Source organism: Lindgomyces ingoldianus (genome assembly GCF_010093535.1).
Source record: "Lindgomyces ingoldianus strain ATCC 200398 unplaced genomic scaffold BDR25scaffold_36, whole genome shotgun sequence".
NCBI lineage: Eukaryota > Fungi > Ascomycota > Dothideomycetes > Pleosporales > Lindgomycetaceae > Lindgomyces > Lindgomyces ingoldianus.
In genome coordinates this window covers 378734-394779 of record NW_022985197.1, presented here as the reverse complement: position 1 = coordinate 394779, position 16046 = coordinate 378734, and the positions used below count along the sequence as shown (strand labels likewise).

The following is a 16046-nucleotide window of genomic DNA, read 5'->3' as shown; positions in this document are numbered from 1 at the left end:
GGATTGATGTAACGTTATCTTAGTGCGCGATTTCTATCCCAACCACCACACTAAACGGGAGTAAACTTAAGAACTACCGAGTTCCACTAGTGTTGGTGCTGCCGAAAGCCACAGTCACGCCGTTTTAGTTCCGCCGACGGCCGCCACGACCACATGACAGGCTGCCATAACGGTATCAAGGGAACACCAAGTTAAAATATAGGGACAACGTCAAGGGGCATGTCAAGTGTTGTACAAGAAAAGAATATTAAATTAGGAATCACACTCTATCAGCAGAAGAAGTTTAACGAGGCCGAAAAGTTATTTCGGCAAACCTTAGCTGAGGCGGAAAGCACATGTGCACTGGACAATGCAGATACGCTTAAGACAAGGTATTGGCTAGGGAGTGCACTTTACGAGCAGGAGAAGTACATTGAAGCCGAGGAAGTACTCCAGCAAGCAGTACACGAGCATGAAAGAATTCTTGGACCAGACAATTTGGGCACGCTTGAATCACAGTACTGGCTTGGGAGTACTCTCTTCGAGCAGAAAAAGTACGATGAAGCTGAGAATGTGTTTCAACAAAACGCGCATAGATACGGGAGAAGCTTTGGACCAGACTATATAGGCACGCGCCAAACAAACCACTGGTTGGGAATTACGCTCTACGAGCAGAAAAAGTACGAGAAAGCTGAAGAAGTGTTCCGAAAAGCAGTGCATCAAGATGAGAAAGGCTTTGGACCGGATTATCTGGGCACTCTTGCTGCAAAGCACTGGCTGGGAATTACGCTTCACGAGCAGCAGAAGTATAGTGAAGCGGAGGAGGTGCTCCGACAGATAGTGCCTAGGCACGAGAGAATATTAGGACCAGACGATCCAGCTACGCTTGATACAAACTATTGGCTGGGAAAGGCGCTTTATAAGCAAAAGAAGTACAGCGAAGCTGAAGGGGTGCTCTGCCAGGTATTACATGGCCAAGAGAGAACTTTCGGAAAAGATGATAGAAAGACACTTGACACCATACGCTTGTTACAACAATTGCCGCCGAGGACCTCAATATTATCGACAAGTGTTACCGCTCAGCGTACCTTGACTAGTCGACTGAATAGTTTTTTCTCAGACGCACAAAACTACCGGAAATCCTATACTGAATCAGAAATACGCGACATATCAAATCTGTTAAAATACTCAAATCCGGAATGGAGCAAGGTGCCGCGGACGTACGTCATACTTCGAAACATTGGATATCTCAACTTTCTTGATGACATCATTGACGTCGGCTTTTCCGATTATTGGCTGCCAGTAACAAAACATAATCTGCCCGGATGCTTAAGTCCAAGTGTCCGTGCGGCATTCTTTAATACCCAGCATACTGTACTGACGAAATCAATGGATCTAGAGAACGGTGAAAAAGGACACCACTGCCATTTCGAGCAAGGAGACCCTCTTCCTTTTGAGTCGAAGGGAGTCTTGGGCAACGGTGGATTTGGACAGGTTGACAAAGTTCTTAGTATGACCAGTTTCAAAGAATACGCGAGAAAACGAGTGCCCCGAAGTACCGCCTTTAGGGGCCCAAGGAAAGAACACATGAAAAAATTCATCGCTGAAATCCAACTCCTAAAGCGCTTAAGGCACCACCACATAGTAGAGTTGATCGGAAGCTATACAGACACTCGATATATTGGCTTGATAATGTCCCCAGTTGCTGAAATGGACTTAGGCAGGTACTTAACGGACTGCACAGTCTCCAATCATCCCGAACTGCGAACCTTCTTTGGTTGCCTAGCTACGGCGCTTGAATATTTACACGAGCAGGGCGTTCGACACAAAGACATCAAGCCTAGTAACATCCTCGTGGACCGTGGTACTATCTTATATACAGATTTCGGCCTATCTTTCGACTTTACAGACGCAAGTGGCAGTACTACGGCGAGCATGGTGAATGGAATGAGCCCAAGATATTGCGCACCTGAAGTTGCTCTACATGAACCTCGGAATACAAAGTCCGATATCTGGAGCCTAGGTGTAGTCTTCATGGAAATAGTTGCTGTTCTTAAAGGCCAAACTGTTCAGGACATTGACGAATACTTTAAGCAGCATGGATTAAAGCAAGTTTACATCCGTACGAACATGGCTGCTTTGCCAGCTTTTGTTACAGAGCTAGAAGGGAAAGGAAACTTGTCAGACAATAGAGCACTTGGCTGGACTCAGCAAATGCTCTTGGCGGAGCAGCAATTGCGTCCAACCGCATCTTCTCTAGTCTCCTTAATCACTGCATCTAACAAAGACGGGGAGGGTATGGGCTTCTGTGGGATATGCTGTGTTTCTCTTGAAGAGGATTTCTCTGATTGGGGGAACGAGTAAGGCACGCATAGGATATGAAGCCCGCCTAATTTTATACACTGTCAATCATAGGTATTCCATGCGACTCATTAGTACAGGAACGTATACTTGAAAGCGTTTTATTCAGATACTTCCCCTCGTTCCTTCACCCTTGATCTACACTACTGCATTTGCATCGACTGCGCTAGCGGGGATAGCGGCCAAGCTACTCCTACTACATTCCACTGGCTTCCTCTGCTCTTTATAGCTAGTTTTATCGTGCTGTTAGATGGACGCTGCTTAAGCGAATTCCATTTTGCCACCGTAAGTAAGGAGGGCGGTCGATCCACTGGACATACCCGTGGAGGCTCTAAATTATAAGGAAAGTACTCCTTTGTACAGCATAGTCAAGTTATATAAAATATAGTGCGGGTGTGGCTGGAGAAGCTAAGACTGCTTAGGGGCCAGGCAAAATGGTGTCGCAACAGCGTGCTGTTAGGCTACCAACTCTACAGGGCTGCGCCAACCTGCAACCGAAAAGGTACGAATATTCAACACTGTTGAATAATGTGTGTAGAAGAGTATATATACCACGATGCCTTACGCGTGCAAGGGTGAAGCTGCATTTGCTAGAGACTATATGTCACTCTCCGCTGCCACGCCTTCTATTCCTAAAGCCGCCCAGCCCATCTTGTCTAAGGCGTCTTATATCCCATTTTTATTCCATTCAAAGTGCTAAGAGGAGATATCTGGCTGCTACTTGGTACATGGAGGTCGATTATGACGGGCTCTAGAAGCTTATGGGCGTGATAGGCTTGTGTACCTTTTTTTCAGTTATCAGCAGAACCAGCGGCAGTACTAACAAGGGTCTGCAGAGCTTCAGGGAAATGCGATGGTGTGTAGCTAGGCTATGACACGAAAGATTTTAACATAGACGTAGCCGAAACGTACGATGATTGTGTTGCTGTTTCAATGCTAGACGCGCAGAGTCTCAACCCTGCTCCGAATCCAAAAAAAAGGTATGAAACATGAAGGGTAGATTGCCTGCTGCAATGGTCCAAATTCCCTTCAAAGATGAAAGTAAATAACTGTAGTTAAAGGTCAATAGAGAGAAAGACTGGCGCAAAGTAAGAAAGGTCACGGCGCCGACTAGACCCCCACCATCCCCCCACCCATCTCCACCTTTACATCCACCCCTCTCATCAAGCACACCTCAATATAGTCAAAGAAGAATATTCATACATTCTAGAAAATGTGAGAAAATCAATCTACCCCTCACCAGAACTCTGCAAACTTTTATCGCTCTAAACGCCACATCACCCGATAATCCCAATAATCCCCTCCCATTTCCCCCCTCCAAGTAACCCCGCTTTCCTTGCTGCTTTATTTCGCAGAGAGGGTCTTCTTCAAAACCTCAATCTGCTCTCTAACCGCACTCTTACTCGTTCCGCCCGTCGCATCCTTCAATTCCACCGCGCGCTCGTAATCCAAGCACTCAATTACATCATCACCCAACCTGGCATCAATACCCTTCAATTGCTCTAAACTCAGCTTATCCATTGGGACACCCTCTTGTTCAGCAAGTGCAACCACCCTGCCAGAAATATGATGGCCTTCCCTGAACGGGACACCCTTTCTTACTAAATAATCCGCAAACTCTGTAGCCAGCATTTCGGGTGCTAAGGCTGCGAACATTTTCTCCGGGTTGATCGTCAGAGTAGAGAGCACGCCGGTAGCGATCTGAATGCTGTCCCCGACAGTTTTCATATGGTCAATGAGCGGCTCGACAGATTCCTGTAAGTCCTTGTTGTATGTCGTCGGTAGGCCTTTAATGGTGCAATACAAACCCGCCATATGCCCGAACGCACGGCCAGACTTCCCTCGCAACAATTCCAGAGAATCTGCGTTCTTCTTCTGCGGCATGAGCGATGAGCCCGTCGAATACGCATCCGCAAGTCGCACAAATCCGAACTCTAGGCTCGAGTAGATGATCAGGTCTTCTGCCCATCTAGAAATCTTCAGCATGAAGCTAGAGCCCCATTGAAGGGTTTCGAAGACGAAGTCGCGGTCCGCGACCGCGTTCATCGAGTTGTAGAGCAGGCCGTCGAAGCCAAGTTCTTTGGCCATGGCTTCGCGGTCGATCTTGAAGGGATTGCCGGCCAGGGCACCGCAGCCGAGAGGTGAGCGGTTGACGCGCTTGATGACTTCGCGGAGGCGCTCGAGCTCAAAGGAGAAAGATGTTGCGTGGGAGAGAAGCCAGTGGGACCAGCGGACCGGTTGGGCTTTTTGGAGATGGGTATATCCCGGCATCTAGCCCCTTCAATTAGCCATCCATCCGTTCACCTCCTTCCCAAGGGAATGAGAAGGGCGAGACTTACCAAAACCTCAATCTCCGCCTCCGCCCTCCCAACCGCACACATCACCAACTCCCCCAACCACCCCTCAATCTTCCTTAACTCCTCCCTCAACCACAGCCGCATATCCGTCGCAATCTGCTCATTCCTACTCCTTCCCGTATGCAACTTCCCGCCAATCTCCTTGCCCACAATCTCGCTCAACCGCCGCTCATTCGCCGTATGAATATCCTCATCGTTCTGTTTAACGACGAAAGAATCGCTCTTCCATTCCTCTGTTATCTGCGCAAACCCTTTCTCAATCGCAGAGAACTCATCGGCGGTGAGGATTCCGTTGTTGAAGTTTGCCCGCGCGAAGGCGATGCTGCCGGCGATATCTTGCGCGTAAAAAAGCCGATCGTAGGGGAGAGAGCAGTTGTACTGTTCCATTAAGGGGTCGAGGCCCTCTGTGTCTCATGTCAGTTCATAGCACCTTCAGGTGTCTAGCTTTTGCCAACGAAGCTAGATAAGCCCAGCCCAAAGCCATTGAGAAGCAACATACGCGTGAAACGACCTCCCCAAAGCATGTTCTCTGCGACTTTCTTCGTGGAAGCCATGATAAGTGTTCGAGGTTGAGGAAAGGGGCAATTGGGCGATGTGTTGGGAGAAATAGAGTGAATTGCGCAATGTGACTGTCCAGATGCAGTTTCAAAAAATTATTGTTGCGAGCAGGGTTCAGGGTCAGGGTTGTGGTCGGCAAGCCACATTAAATGTGGCTGATGCGGGCTGAGGCAATTATTAGATGATCGAGTGTAATTGCGGGAATCTCACCACTTTGTGTGATGATGGGCATGTCAAGTTTGCAAGGATTGTGGCTGTCATTTCTGGCTCCTTCAATGTACCTGCGTTAGTAGCGGCATTCCCTCAGTCAAATAATAATGAGTGCAGTTAAAACATTCCATTCTCAAAAAGCCTTGTGAAGTGGGGTATCTATACAAGTTCCGTCGGCGTCATCAAGAATGCATCCATCCCCAATTCCCTGATGCCTATCCCTTCACATCCTTAGGGTCTGTCTGTCCGATAACCACGCAATTCCACGTACGCATTCATCATAATACATAGGTCAAAAGTCGAAGTCGAAAAGTCTTCTCTCCACGTTACCTCGCCCCCTCGCCTCGCCTCATCAAGCTCCAGTAGATGTTCCAAGGTCTACTAGACTCTACTTGTATGATGATGCGTCCTCGTCTTCAATCCCCTGCGCCTAGAGCCGCCGCGTCCGCAGGTAAGGCAGGAGATGATAATGTCAAAGAGGGTGACGATGCCGTTGATGATAGCGGTTAGGATGGCGCCGATTCCGTTGACAATGGCCATCAGGCAATTGCCGATTGTGCGTAGGACGGACTTAATCTGTACGTTTGCGTTAGCACGGGGCTGTGTGGGTGTGATGAGGGAGACATACGCAAGATACGACGGCACCCATTTCAGCGGTGGCGATGCAGGATTTGGTAGAGGTGCGTTGGGACTTGGGGGGTCGATGGCTGTGTCGTAAAGCTTCTGCGTTCCGTCATTCAGTATGTTAAATCTCCAGAGCGAGAAAGACAACAAACCTTGTATAAAACAGCTTTACTTTCTCTCTTTGTCTGAAAAAGGGCTTGTTGTAGTGGTTTGTAAAGTTGCAAATAAATCGCAAGATTTGTAGGTAGAGCTAGACAAGTCCTCCATTCCTCACTTATAAACACTCCCGCCTGCCCAATCTCTGCGTGACGTCATTTAAACATCCTTGCTCTTTCTCCTCCCCTTCAAATTCCCGCCGCACGCCTGCCACCTGCAATCTCTGTCCATCTATCGCCGTCAGAGCGTTTGATCACAACACCTTCACACAAACACTTCCCCGGCCCGCCTACCAAAAACCTGCTCTTTGACCTGCTCAACTTAGCGTCTTCCGAAACAGGCATCGATCTTCGCCTGCCATCCCAATCTAGTATCGTATGACAGGCTAATCCCTGCGGTTTCTGCACGCGACGCCCATTTTCGACATCATGCGCCACAAGCTTAAATTTTCATGTGTCGTCATTTGGCCAGTTTTAGGAGGGATCGGCGAGGTTTGTGTGGCTTGACAACGGCGTGATCGAGATGCGGGATAGGTATCGACAATTTTTGTCCCATTTGCGTACTCCAGACAGATTGTAACGGATACACGTTCCGTGACAAGAGAGGGCTGGCATGTTATCGGCCTATCACTCCTAAATTTGAGCTGCGAATCGCTTTAGTGTGGAGGCAAAGTGTGGCTGCTCCTCATTCCAGAACCTCAACAATCCATCTGCCCAACCAGCCAGCCTTGGAAACCAGACATCGTGCATCCTTCGTCTGACCTTGGTGACGTAGCTCTAACATTTCTTAAACCATAACGCCTTTCAATCCGCGGTCTCGGAAACTCTGGTCAGTGCGTCCATCCTGCATCCGCTGTGCAAACGCCACAGCTTACAAGGATGCAAACAGGGGCAGGGGAGCTGGCAGCACGCAACAATGGTATTGGTGAGACAAACCCAACAATACCATGACAGAATGATCGGGAACTGAAGATGGAGCTTCCACCCATGGTGATCTAAATCGTGCTCCAGCTGTTCCCGGACCTTGACAGCTCTGCCATCATCACCCGTTAGATTGGGAACGAGAGGGACATGGATACCCAAAGAGAGTGGAGCGACGGGCTTGAGCATCTCTGCTATTGTTCGTTGTCCTGATTATATACTCACGAGGTAAGAGATAGCACACCTGGTCATGTATACTCCTCTTCCCCAAACCCCCGGATTTCGAACAGGCACGTAGGGCTCGCTCTTCTCGAGGAATCTTATCAAGACATCAACCGATATCAGGATTCTAGGCCATGTATAGCAGAAAGCTACCCTGATGCATTGCATATTCATTAATTATTCCGGCATCCATCCCGCTTATCTACCTAGCCCGCCATCATCACCAGTCCAGGTAGCACATGATCAATGCAATGAACAATCTAATATCAATCTCCCTCCTCTCAAGTCCCCATTCAGAGAAAATTTCCCAGCGCCAAAAGGACATCCATTTCAGGAGTCTGATGCCGATGCGTCTAATGCAATGTGGTCGAATCTGAATAAGGAAAGGAATGCTAGTACCACATCCATTTGCCCTGGTCAGTTTCTGCTCTCCCAGGTCGAATTGAATGAAGTGAGTGATTGGATGAGAGAGTGTGTGTGAATGTGCGCTATCATATCACGCTGATGCCGGAAACCATACTACGATAACGCCAATAAAGGTATTCATGCAACGCACCAAAAAACAAAATTTCTGCTCTGCTCTGATCAAAAATACGCTCGCTCATTCGCGCTCAGGACTTGTTTTCGTATCATGACTTCGTTAAGCTGTGGAAAGCTGTTGAGATGAGGAATAATCGTCCTCAAGCGTCTTCATTAATCACTCCGTTCCGTTTGCGGCTCCTCCGTGCTTCACTTCTGCTCATGTCACCGCGCTAGGTTTCGCAGCATCCCTCGCATGTTTCATCTGCGGCAAACTTGGGATCTCGTTTTCACTCATCAGCGTCTGTAGCTGCGGTCTGGAAGTCCTCGGAGCGCCGACGCTGGGTCTGCTCTTTGGTCGAGCAAGGGGACTAGGGTTATTCGACTCGCGACCCATCTCCACTGGCGACATGACCGGTGTCAAAGGTCGACTAGATAGTGGACTAGCTTGACGATTCACATTCTCGCTGCTGCCGGCAAAACGTGCGTTGAGTGCAGGCAGAGTCCGGCTTGCTGGTCGACTAGGGGGCTCGGGAGCGAGCGGCATAGTAGAACTCAGCGTACGCTGTCGGTTATGGCCGTGATAGTCACTGAAGTCTCGGGAACTCCAGCTCGCGCGGTGGACGCGAGCGCCATACGGAAGGCTGGTGAAGGACATCTGGGACCGGATACTCGGAGCTCTGCTGGGGCGGTTCTGAATCTCAGCAGCTTCAGCCATGTTCCTAGACGCTAATGAAACCTGGGACATATTGGGTTCGCCACTGATCTCCGCTACGAATTCGGCATCCTCATCCTCAATCTTTGGCATTCGCTTGATAGAATTGACGCTGAAGTAAGGGCCCTTGGGTTGCTCTGGTTCTGGTGGTGGAGGGGGTGGCGGAGAAGGGGGAGCGTCCTTCTCTTTTTGGTCGATGTGGTTGAAGTACCTCTTACGGTAAGGAACCCACTTCTTGGGTCTAAAGTCTTCCCGGTTACGCATCACCGACATGTAACTGGAGATAGCTCCTAGCACAATCGCCATGAGAACGATGATGGTGAGAATCCCTTGGATGACGATAATGACGATCCCGATAACGGTAGTGGGAATGCGTGGGAGGTTGAACCGGGTATCAAAAGCGGCCGAGAGCGCGACTGTAGCCACCTTGCTGAATCCAAGGAGATAGACAACAAGTAGGTTCAACCGTTGCCCCTCAAAAGGACGCATTATGATGATGCCAATGAATGCAATGAATTCGACCACGAGGAGGCCAAAAACTTGGGTCATGGGGTGTCCGGAGGCGCCAGCAAGGAAACATGCTCGCACGAACTCGTAGACCAGCCAAACAACGAAGAACCACCAGCGAGTCCTACGGAAGCGGGAAGCAAGCCAGCCAAACTTCTTGGTAAAGGCCTCATCATCATGGATTGATTTATCCTCCTCAGAAGCAGGCCGAACTCTCCACCACGGCAGGGAACCAGCATAAACTTTATCTTCCGACCGTGCCCCTTCGCTTGCCCGTGAGAATCCGTACCAGGGAATGAACTTTAAGGCCTTCCTCTTCTCTAGATTAAGACGGTCTGGTTCCGAGACATAATTTCCGAATTTGATCCTGTAGAAGCAAGCGTAGCCTGCAATTCCGCCCAGGCCGACCAACATCATCAGGAAGACGATGCTGGCGATGGCCACAGGGCCAGTAGATCCAAGGTAAGTAAACTGGAAAAGACAAAGGAAGATAAGCATGAAGAATCCGATGAACAGGGTCCGAAGAACAGCAAGCGCCGTGTAGCCGAGATAGTGCGTTCTGAAGAAAGCAAGTCGATCATTCTTCACCAACTTCGTCTTGATCAGGGCCTCCAAGGTGAACTTGAGAGCAATAACCGAGGCGGCCACTATGACCATAAGGATGAGGAACCAGAGGAACCCGGTCATGAATGCATTCGACGCCGGGATATTCTCCTCTGCAAGCGTTCCGGCGAATCCGGAATAGTTTCCTGGTAGTGGAAGGCCTGGCTTGACCGGACGGCCATAATACGAGAAACCATCCGTGCTGTTGGCAAGTTCTCTCTTTGCAAGGTGCTCCTCAAGGTGGCGAGCCACCCGGTTGAACTTGCTCCGCCTCATGAGTCCAGGGACATTCAGAGCATTATTGTACACGTCGCGCTTGTAAATCTTGGAAATATCGTATCCGCCTCCGAGATTCTCGTTGGAGGTACCAACTCCGGCAGCTCCGACCGCCGAGGTATTGCCCTTGTTGGATCCAACGAAATTATTGATAGAGTTTTGCATGGCCTCCGTATATATCATCCCACCAGCCCAAGCATAGTTGCTCCAGAACGCTACCAGCACGCTCGGCCAGTTCATGGAAAGAGCTCCGCTGAAGAAGATGTGATGCCACACAGCAAACACCACCAGGACGGATAGCGAGTGTGCGTAGTGTTTGCGCATGACCGGGATGTTGTCGCCGTAGATGGCAGTAGCGAACGACGCTATGACAGCAACAATGGTGAATATCCCCAGAATCGAGCCCACAGCTTCCGGCTGCGAAAAAGTATTGCCATTGGTAACTACGGCAGAGAAGCAGCCAATTTCAGATTGTGTAGAGTTTGCGAATATCCTCAGGATAGCCTCTCCTTCAAAATCGGGAATAACTAGAGCGAGCGATGGGATCCCGGCGACATCGCTCTGGCTAATGGGAATGATACCGTTGGCCTCGATTGGGATTCCGGCTCGCATAGGACATAGACTACGATTTGTTAGTATGCACACAAGCACTGAATGAATGTTCCGCACCTGGCGATGTTTGCGCTGCACGGGTTGAAGGTCAAGTCGAATCGACCTTCTCCGTAAGCGAATACCCCGATGTACACTGTCCTCTTGTCAGCCGGAGTTCCAGACCAGTCCAAGCATGCGTTTCCTACTCATAAGAGCCTCGTTCGTCAGAGCAGTCTCTCCCGCCAGGTGGAAAAGCACAGTCATGTTATCCTTGTAGTACGCAGCATCGAATCGCGTCACATTGACGGTGCTGCTGCCCATGCAGTCTCCAAAGTTCCCAGTGTACAGCGCCGGTCGTCGGTTATCTTTCAAATACACCTGTTGTCCATTGACGGTCCCGGTAACGTATTTGGTGTTGTCGGCCAGCGCAGCACCGAGAAAGGAGAGAATGGCGACGAAGAGGGCGAATGCCGACCGAGAAGAAAACGAGGAAGCCATATTTACGGAGTGCACTGACCCCGGGGGGGGGCGAGGGAAGGGTTATGTGCGGGCGTGTCGTGAAGGCGAGAGTTCTGTTTGCGGGTTGAAGGACTAAACCGCCAGCCTCCGAATTTGGACGCCAAGGCCAGGGTCTATAGCGGCAAGCAAGGGTCTATCACCAACGTTGTGGATTGTGACGTGGTGGATCCTAAAGTTTCGAACATTCACAGGCCCAAATGGAACAGTACGCAGGAGTTTGGCGTGACAATGGGTGCGGGCGGTGAACATGTATCAATAGTGCGTTGGCCGCGATACCAGCGTCCGGGAGGTCCGAGAGTCGGTCCAGGGGAGCTAGCGACACAGGGCAGCGAGTGGATTGGACATTGTCTAGGCGGCGGAGAGTCGGAGACGGTGGTGGACGGCGATTGCAGGTCGATTGCAGGTGTGGCGAAGGTGAAGAGCGAGAGCGATGTGGTAACGACAGTCCAGGGTGAAGGGTGGGTAGTATTATGGGGGGAGCGGGTGGTCATGGAAGCACTACTAACTTGGAACTTTTATTCGTACTGGGCCTGGGCCAACCTGCGTCAGCGGCATGCCCCTGCTCGTCACTGCGGGTAAAAAGACGCCCACGCAAGCCACTTTGATTCGCCTGCATCCACTCTGTTTATATCGAAACAAGCTGGAAACGGCACATGGACACACAATTAGGAAATTTCTACTCTTCTCAACACGGAGGAGTCGTAACTACCATTCTCCATCTTCTCTGACCGCAACTCCGAAGACTTAATTGCCTGTCCATGCGAGTGCCGATAGCCAAGCTCCACCTGCGCCTGCGCCGACGCGACAACTACTAGACGGCGAGGAGAGCGAGCACCAATCGTCATCATGAGGCGTACGCAACGTGGAAAACTGAGGCAGAGAGATCAAACACGATCCGAAGGATCGTGACCAGGATGCTGACTTGCTGCAGACGCCTGACGATGAAGCGACTTCTTCACGACTGCGCGCCTCTCGCTCTGTGCCGTCATCCATTCGCTGGCTCGACATCCACGATTTTGCGAATCGCCCGGCGATGACCATCCGAGACACCGGCCTTGGGCATTACGCGTCGTCCAATCGAAACCAAGCGAGTCTGCTTGTCCTCGGCACAGGGCTGCTTGACAGCCATTAAGAGGCATTTCTTGTGAGCGTGAAGTAAAAGAAATAGAGTCTGATACATATGCCTTGAAGACAATCAAGGAGAACCATGTCTAGCTCCAATGCTGCCGTGATCTCTGTCAAAAGCTGCAGTCTGTCGTCCTACGTGTTTCATTGCCGCTGGCCAACCTTGCCAAGCACTCATATCAAATTCATCGTAAGATTCTGCACAAGGAGCGCCAAGCGAGGAATTAACCCTAAACTTACTGTAAGGTGGAATTGAGATCTGAGTGTTTTGTCGCTTGCAGAATCCTCGCGATGCAATTTTTGTTTGGGAGGTTGGCACTCCAATCCATGGCCGTCCTCGACCCGCAGCATCATCCCACTGCGCAATATTGACAAGAGAGCCTAGTCTAGAGTCCGGTTTGAGAACGCAAATCACACTAGGCCCCGACACCCCACTACTACCTCACAGTACTACAGGGGTGGAAGGACACGGCAATGCTGATGGTCGTGGCGTACTAAAGAATCCTGCATTCGTCTCAAAGCGAAGAGCAAAAGGCTTGGCCTTAGATCTACTGTGCAGTAGTCGAAACTTCCACCCACGTGCACTTGATATCTGCATGGAAGATGTCATACCCCAAGGTAGTTCCCCGGTTTCCGATGCTGCATTGATGGTCTCAACCCCCTTACGTCATGCCGTCCAATCCGACTCAACACTGTTCTACGCCCTGGAACTTTCACCTCCTCTCCCGACTGTTCTAGCATCCCCATATTCCCAACGACTCCGGGAGGAAGCGGGGCCTCCTTTTCTCCAGAGAGACATATCGCGGACATGTGCTGAAGACGTTTGACTATTGAGAGATTGCGATGGATACCAATACTCGAGGGAAACGCGAGAGCCTCAAGAACCTATTTTTTAAACTATTATCTTTGACCAATTCATGCGCTCTTTTCCTCTAACTCCGATAGTAACCCTAGGGAAGAAAAGCGCGATACGCGGAAAGTTGCGTTAAGGTATGCGGGAGCCGAATCTTGACTACTGCCAAACCGTGAGCCCGCGATTCTCGAACGGATGCGGTTGATCAACCTGACTAAGCAACGAAGCTCCGATTCAACGATTCTGCTTTTGAGGGGTTCTGACCGCACACATTCCCTCCCGACTCAGTGCGAAGTGGCCAGTGGCTGGGGGAGTCGCGGAGATATTCCAACTCGGATTGTTCGTACTTCTTTTCGAAGCATTCGCAGCTATAGATTTTAGGGATTTAGGGGCCGCCAGATCTTGGAAATGTACCCTTAGCTCTCACACACACCTTCCCTTCGAGCGTCTCAAGTGTGGCACTAACTTCGACAGCTGGTGCAGGACCGCTAGTTGTAGACTTCCCGACGGGCGTAGGCTTGGGCGCAGGCGCCTGTTGTGGGATGTCTGGGGTAGAAAACGAGGCGCGAAGAATGTAGTAGTTGAGGATCGGGGTAGGTCGAGCGTATGTTACACTCATAAACGAGGGTGGCGGAATCGAGTCTACCCATTTCGTTAGTCATTTGAGCTAATCGCCGAGGACAGAATCGCATCCATACCGACAGGGACATTAGGCCCAGCAACGAGCCTCAGCATTGCATCCTTGAAGACGATAGCAATCGCTCCTCCATGCGCTAACCCAGGCCAACCAGAAAGTGCAGCTCCCATCCAGACCACAGCAACCAATTCCCGGGTTTCGGAATTCCAAAAGACTCGTTGCACTCCTAGACCTTGTGCACCAGCCATCGACTCCATGGTCAACGTCCGCGATGGCCGCTCCTTATCTAATGCAGCCTCTGTCATATTCCTCTTGACATCTAGCTCCATCCATCCTCGGTGGCCCTTCCCGATCTCATTCAATGGCGTATCCGCATGTAAATGGTAGCCCTCGGCGCGCAACGCCTTCACGATCTCCAGCGAATCGATGTCCAAAGCAAGCGCCTCGAGGGCTAATTGATCTTCACGAGAGCCGGGCACTGGAAGTGGAGATGGGGCTGCGAAGGAGGATACTGCGTAGCCGGCGCTTGCACCAAAGGCGAGGCATAGCCCGTACCAAAAATATGAGACTCGAAAACGGCGGGACTTGGTGGATGTGGAATTGAAGTGCGCAAAGCCTTGTCTAAGAAATGTGCGTTGTGAAATCTGCCGAGCAGCTAGCTTTGGAATATGAGAGCTAGAAAAGGGGCGCACAACAGAGAACATGGTCGTCAATTCGAAGCTCATGCAGGATTACGGCGTGATGTTGGAGAACTGAGATTGTTTCCGTGAGCGCTAAACCTAGGACCGAGGCCTTGGCGCTGCCCGTCCCTCGAGGCCCTTCCTCCTTCCATTTTAACCAGCATCTTCTTCCTGACCACATCATAATAAGCTCTCGCATTACACCCTATACTAGCAACATAATGAATTTATTTCAGGTGATCCGAGTCAACAAAAGGCCAACCGCTCCAGCCGTCAAACTTGACAAGGTTCAGTTCATCCAAACTGACCCCTTTAAACATCCGAACCTGGGCACTTGAGCTTCATCCTTGGGACTCGAATTAGGCAGACTCACATTTATTCCCAGCAGATCTAGATTGTAGCCCTGCTCCTTCATCCTTGGATCGAAGAACACGCTACTCCCGCAATTCGTGCAAAACTTGTGCTGATTCATCTTGCGACCAAACGAGTATGACTTCAAGGCGTCCTCACCGCTCGTCACCTTGAGTTGTTCGCGTAGCGGATACACAAGCAAATACCCGTTTCGAGCGCAAATAGAGCAGTTGCACGAACAAACCTTCCACTTAGGAAGCGGCGGGGTGAGTGTAACTGAATATTTCACCGTTCCGCAGTGACATGTCGCATCGTAAGTTTGAGCGTCTGCGGGATCGAACTTGGGCAGCTGACGGAAGAATTCGTCGGCCATAGTTGCAGAAGTTGGGTCGATTATGAGATGAATGTTAGAGTAGGTGTGTTACTTAAGAAACTGCACGAAGTCCGAATCTCCATCGCCTTTATGTGCCTTGTAGGGGCAGCTGTGCTTACTGCAGGAGCCTTCTCGGTAAGCGTTTTTCCTATTTTCAGTTCACGTACGTCAATCACATTGCTGTCCGTATGTACCAATCGACGCTTGGCTGGCCGCCCAAAAGTCTCCGACTTTCCTCCTGGCTTCGACAAAGTCAACGAGAACTCTCCGAATCTTCGATTACGCTGTTGTGAGAGAACAACTTTTAAGCAGTCCCACCACATCCGATTAGCGGGGCTTCGCTTCAACACCGAGTCGACTCCGGTCCTTCTCCTTTGAACACACTCTCTGACAACTCATAACTGTGTCTCAAAATGGGTTGTGGCGAGTCTTACTCCCATCTCACAACTTTTACAAACACGGATTCACATTCTACTTTGAAGAAATAGGCCCGGATATATTCCTGCTAGCACTCTAGATCTCGTACCACAAACAGGTCACATGTCCTCCCTATCCTCATTGCACCACTCTGTCCCACGATCCCCTCGCTATATCTACTACTTCCAGTCCTCCGTTCTACGCAAGTTCCACTACCTTTGTCCTCCTTTTGCCCGCTCTCAGTGACACCTCCACGATCGCCGCCCTTGGGCGTACAAGATATCATGTGGCACAGCAGATTACGCCCACATCGTTCGCACTAAGGGAACTACTCGTCATGCCAGCATATGCAACCGCATTGACCGGGCTCTCCGATTGGTGTCTCAGATTTCCGTTGTACTGCCATACTCGGTTGTAAGTGTCATTCCAGAAGGACGGATGTGTGTCGTACCGACGTTGACTCTAGCTCATCTTCTGGACGGGCTTTCCTAGT

The 16046-nt window shown here is 50.4% G+C and overlaps 7 protein-coding genes across 7 annotated transcripts; 2 read left to right on the top strand and 5 right to left on the bottom strand.

Annotated features, from left to right (window-relative positions):
• Nucleotides 1-219: 219 nt before the first annotated feature.
• Nucleotides 220-993, top strand: BDR25DRAFT_238322 (TPR-like protein; the record flags this gene model as incomplete). Its single annotated transcript, XM_033685629.1, has 1 exon — nucleotides 220-993. A coding segment is annotated over one exon (774 nt), but the record flags the coding sequence as incomplete, so codon positions are not given.
• A 438-nt stretch (nucleotides 994-1431) lies between these two features.
• BDR25DRAFT_159585 (kinase-like protein) lies at nucleotides 1432-2028 on the top strand (the record flags this gene model as incomplete). The annotated part of the gene is made up of 1 exon (XM_033684015.1): nucleotides 1432-2028. A coding segment is annotated over one exon (597 nt), but the record flags the coding sequence as incomplete, so codon positions are not given.
• Nucleotides 2029-3577: 1549 nt separating this feature from the next.
• On the bottom strand, nucleotides 3578-5361 carry BDR25DRAFT_294531 (argininosuccinate lyase). The gene is made up of 3 exons (XM_033688785.1): nucleotides 5197-5361; nucleotides 4680-5101; nucleotides 3578-4611 (listed from the first exon to the last, which is right to left on the bottom strand). Exons 1-3 carry the CDS (start codon nucleotides 5249-5251, stop codon nucleotides 3685-3687), a joined length of 1404 nt encoding a protein of 467 aa, XP_033542778.1. The 5' UTR covers nucleotides 5252-5361; the 3' UTR covers nucleotides 3578-3684.
• Nucleotides 5362-5572: 211 nt separating this feature from the next.
• BDR25DRAFT_269575 (uncharacterized protein) lies at nucleotides 5573-6323 on the bottom strand. Its single transcript, XM_033687167.1, has 3 exons — nucleotides 6242-6323; nucleotides 6094-6188; nucleotides 5573-6041 (listed from the first exon to the last, which is right to left on the bottom strand). Exons 2-3 carry the CDS (start codon nucleotides 6112-6114, stop codon nucleotides 5847-5849), a joined length of 216 nt encoding a protein of 71 aa, XP_033542777.1. The 5' UTR covers nucleotides 6115-6188; nucleotides 6242-6323; the 3' UTR covers nucleotides 5573-5846.
• A 1674-nt stretch (nucleotides 6324-7997) lies between these two features.
• On the bottom strand, nucleotides 7998-11191 carry BDR25DRAFT_81143 (TRP-domain-containing protein). The gene is made up of 3 exons (XM_033699088.1): nucleotides 10805-11191; nucleotides 10677-10752; nucleotides 7998-10629 (listed from the first exon to the last, which is right to left on the bottom strand). Exons 1-3 carry the CDS (start codon nucleotides 11094-11096, stop codon nucleotides 8127-8129), a joined length of 2871 nt encoding a protein of 956 aa, XP_033542776.1. The 5' UTR covers nucleotides 11097-11191; the 3' UTR covers nucleotides 7998-8126.
• A 2289-nt stretch (nucleotides 11192-13480) lies between these two features.
• BDR25DRAFT_238390 (uncharacterized protein) lies at nucleotides 13481-14436 on the bottom strand (the record flags this gene model as incomplete). The annotated part of the gene is made up of 2 exons (XM_033685630.1): nucleotides 13481-13737; nucleotides 13794-14436. 2 exons carry the CDS (start codon nucleotides 14434-14436, stop codon nucleotides 13481-13483), a joined length of 900 nt encoding a protein of 299 aa, XP_033542775.1.
• A 112-nt stretch (nucleotides 14437-14548) lies between these two features.
• Nucleotides 14549-15372, bottom strand: BDR25DRAFT_81122 (uncharacterized protein). Its single transcript, XM_033699087.1, has 3 exons — nucleotides 15304-15372; nucleotides 14786-15254; nucleotides 14549-14738 (listed from the first exon to the last, which is right to left on the bottom strand). The coding sequence occupies exons 2-3, from the start codon at nucleotides 15134-15136 to the stop codon at nucleotides 14640-14642; spliced, it is 450 nt and encodes a 149-aa protein (XP_033542774.1). The 5' UTR covers nucleotides 15137-15254; nucleotides 15304-15372; the 3' UTR covers nucleotides 14549-14639.
• Nucleotides 15373-16046: the final 674 nt, after the last annotated feature.

Bases quoted from the DNA above. Each gene is read 5' to 3' on its own strand.
- BDR25DRAFT_294531 (XM_033688785.1), bottom strand. From the start codon at position 5,251: ATGGCTTCCACGAAGAAAGTCGCAGAGAACATGCTTTGGGGAGGTCGT. The intron at 5,102-5,196 runs GTATGTTGCTTC...CATGAGACACAG, and splicing joins TTGGGGAGGTCGTTTCACGC to AGGGCCTCGACCCCTTAATG. The intron at 4,612-4,679 runs GTAAGTCTCGCC...TGAAGGGGCTAG, and splicing joins AGGCGGAGATTGAGGTTTTG to ATGCCGGGATATACCCATCT.
- BDR25DRAFT_269575 (XM_033687167.1), bottom strand. From the start codon at position 6,114: ATGGGTGCCGTCGTATCTTGC. The intron at 6,042-6,093 runs GTATGTCTCCCT...GCAAACGTACAG, and splicing joins TGGGTGCCGTCGTATCTTGC to ATTAAGTCCGTCCTACGCAC.
- BDR25DRAFT_81143 (XM_033699088.1), bottom strand. From the start codon at position 11,096: ATGGCTTCCTCGTTTTCTTCTCGGTCGGCATTCGCCCTCTTCGTCGCC. The intron at 10,753-10,804 runs GTAGGAAACGCA...ACAAGAGGACAG, and splicing joins GACGAACGAGGCTCTTATGA to TGTACATCGGGGTATTCGCT. The intron at 10,630-10,676 runs GTGCGGAACATT...AACAAATCGTAG, and splicing joins TGCAGCGCAAACATCGCCAG to TCTATGTCCTATGCGAGCCG.
- BDR25DRAFT_81122 (XM_033699087.1), bottom strand. From the start codon at position 15,136: ATGGCCGACGAATTCTTCCGTCAGCTGCCCAAGTTCGATCCCGCAGAC. The intron at 14,739-14,785 runs GTGAGTCTGCCT...TCAAGTGCCCAG, and splicing joins TAGATCTGCTGGGAATAAAT to GTTCGGATGTTTAAAGGGGT.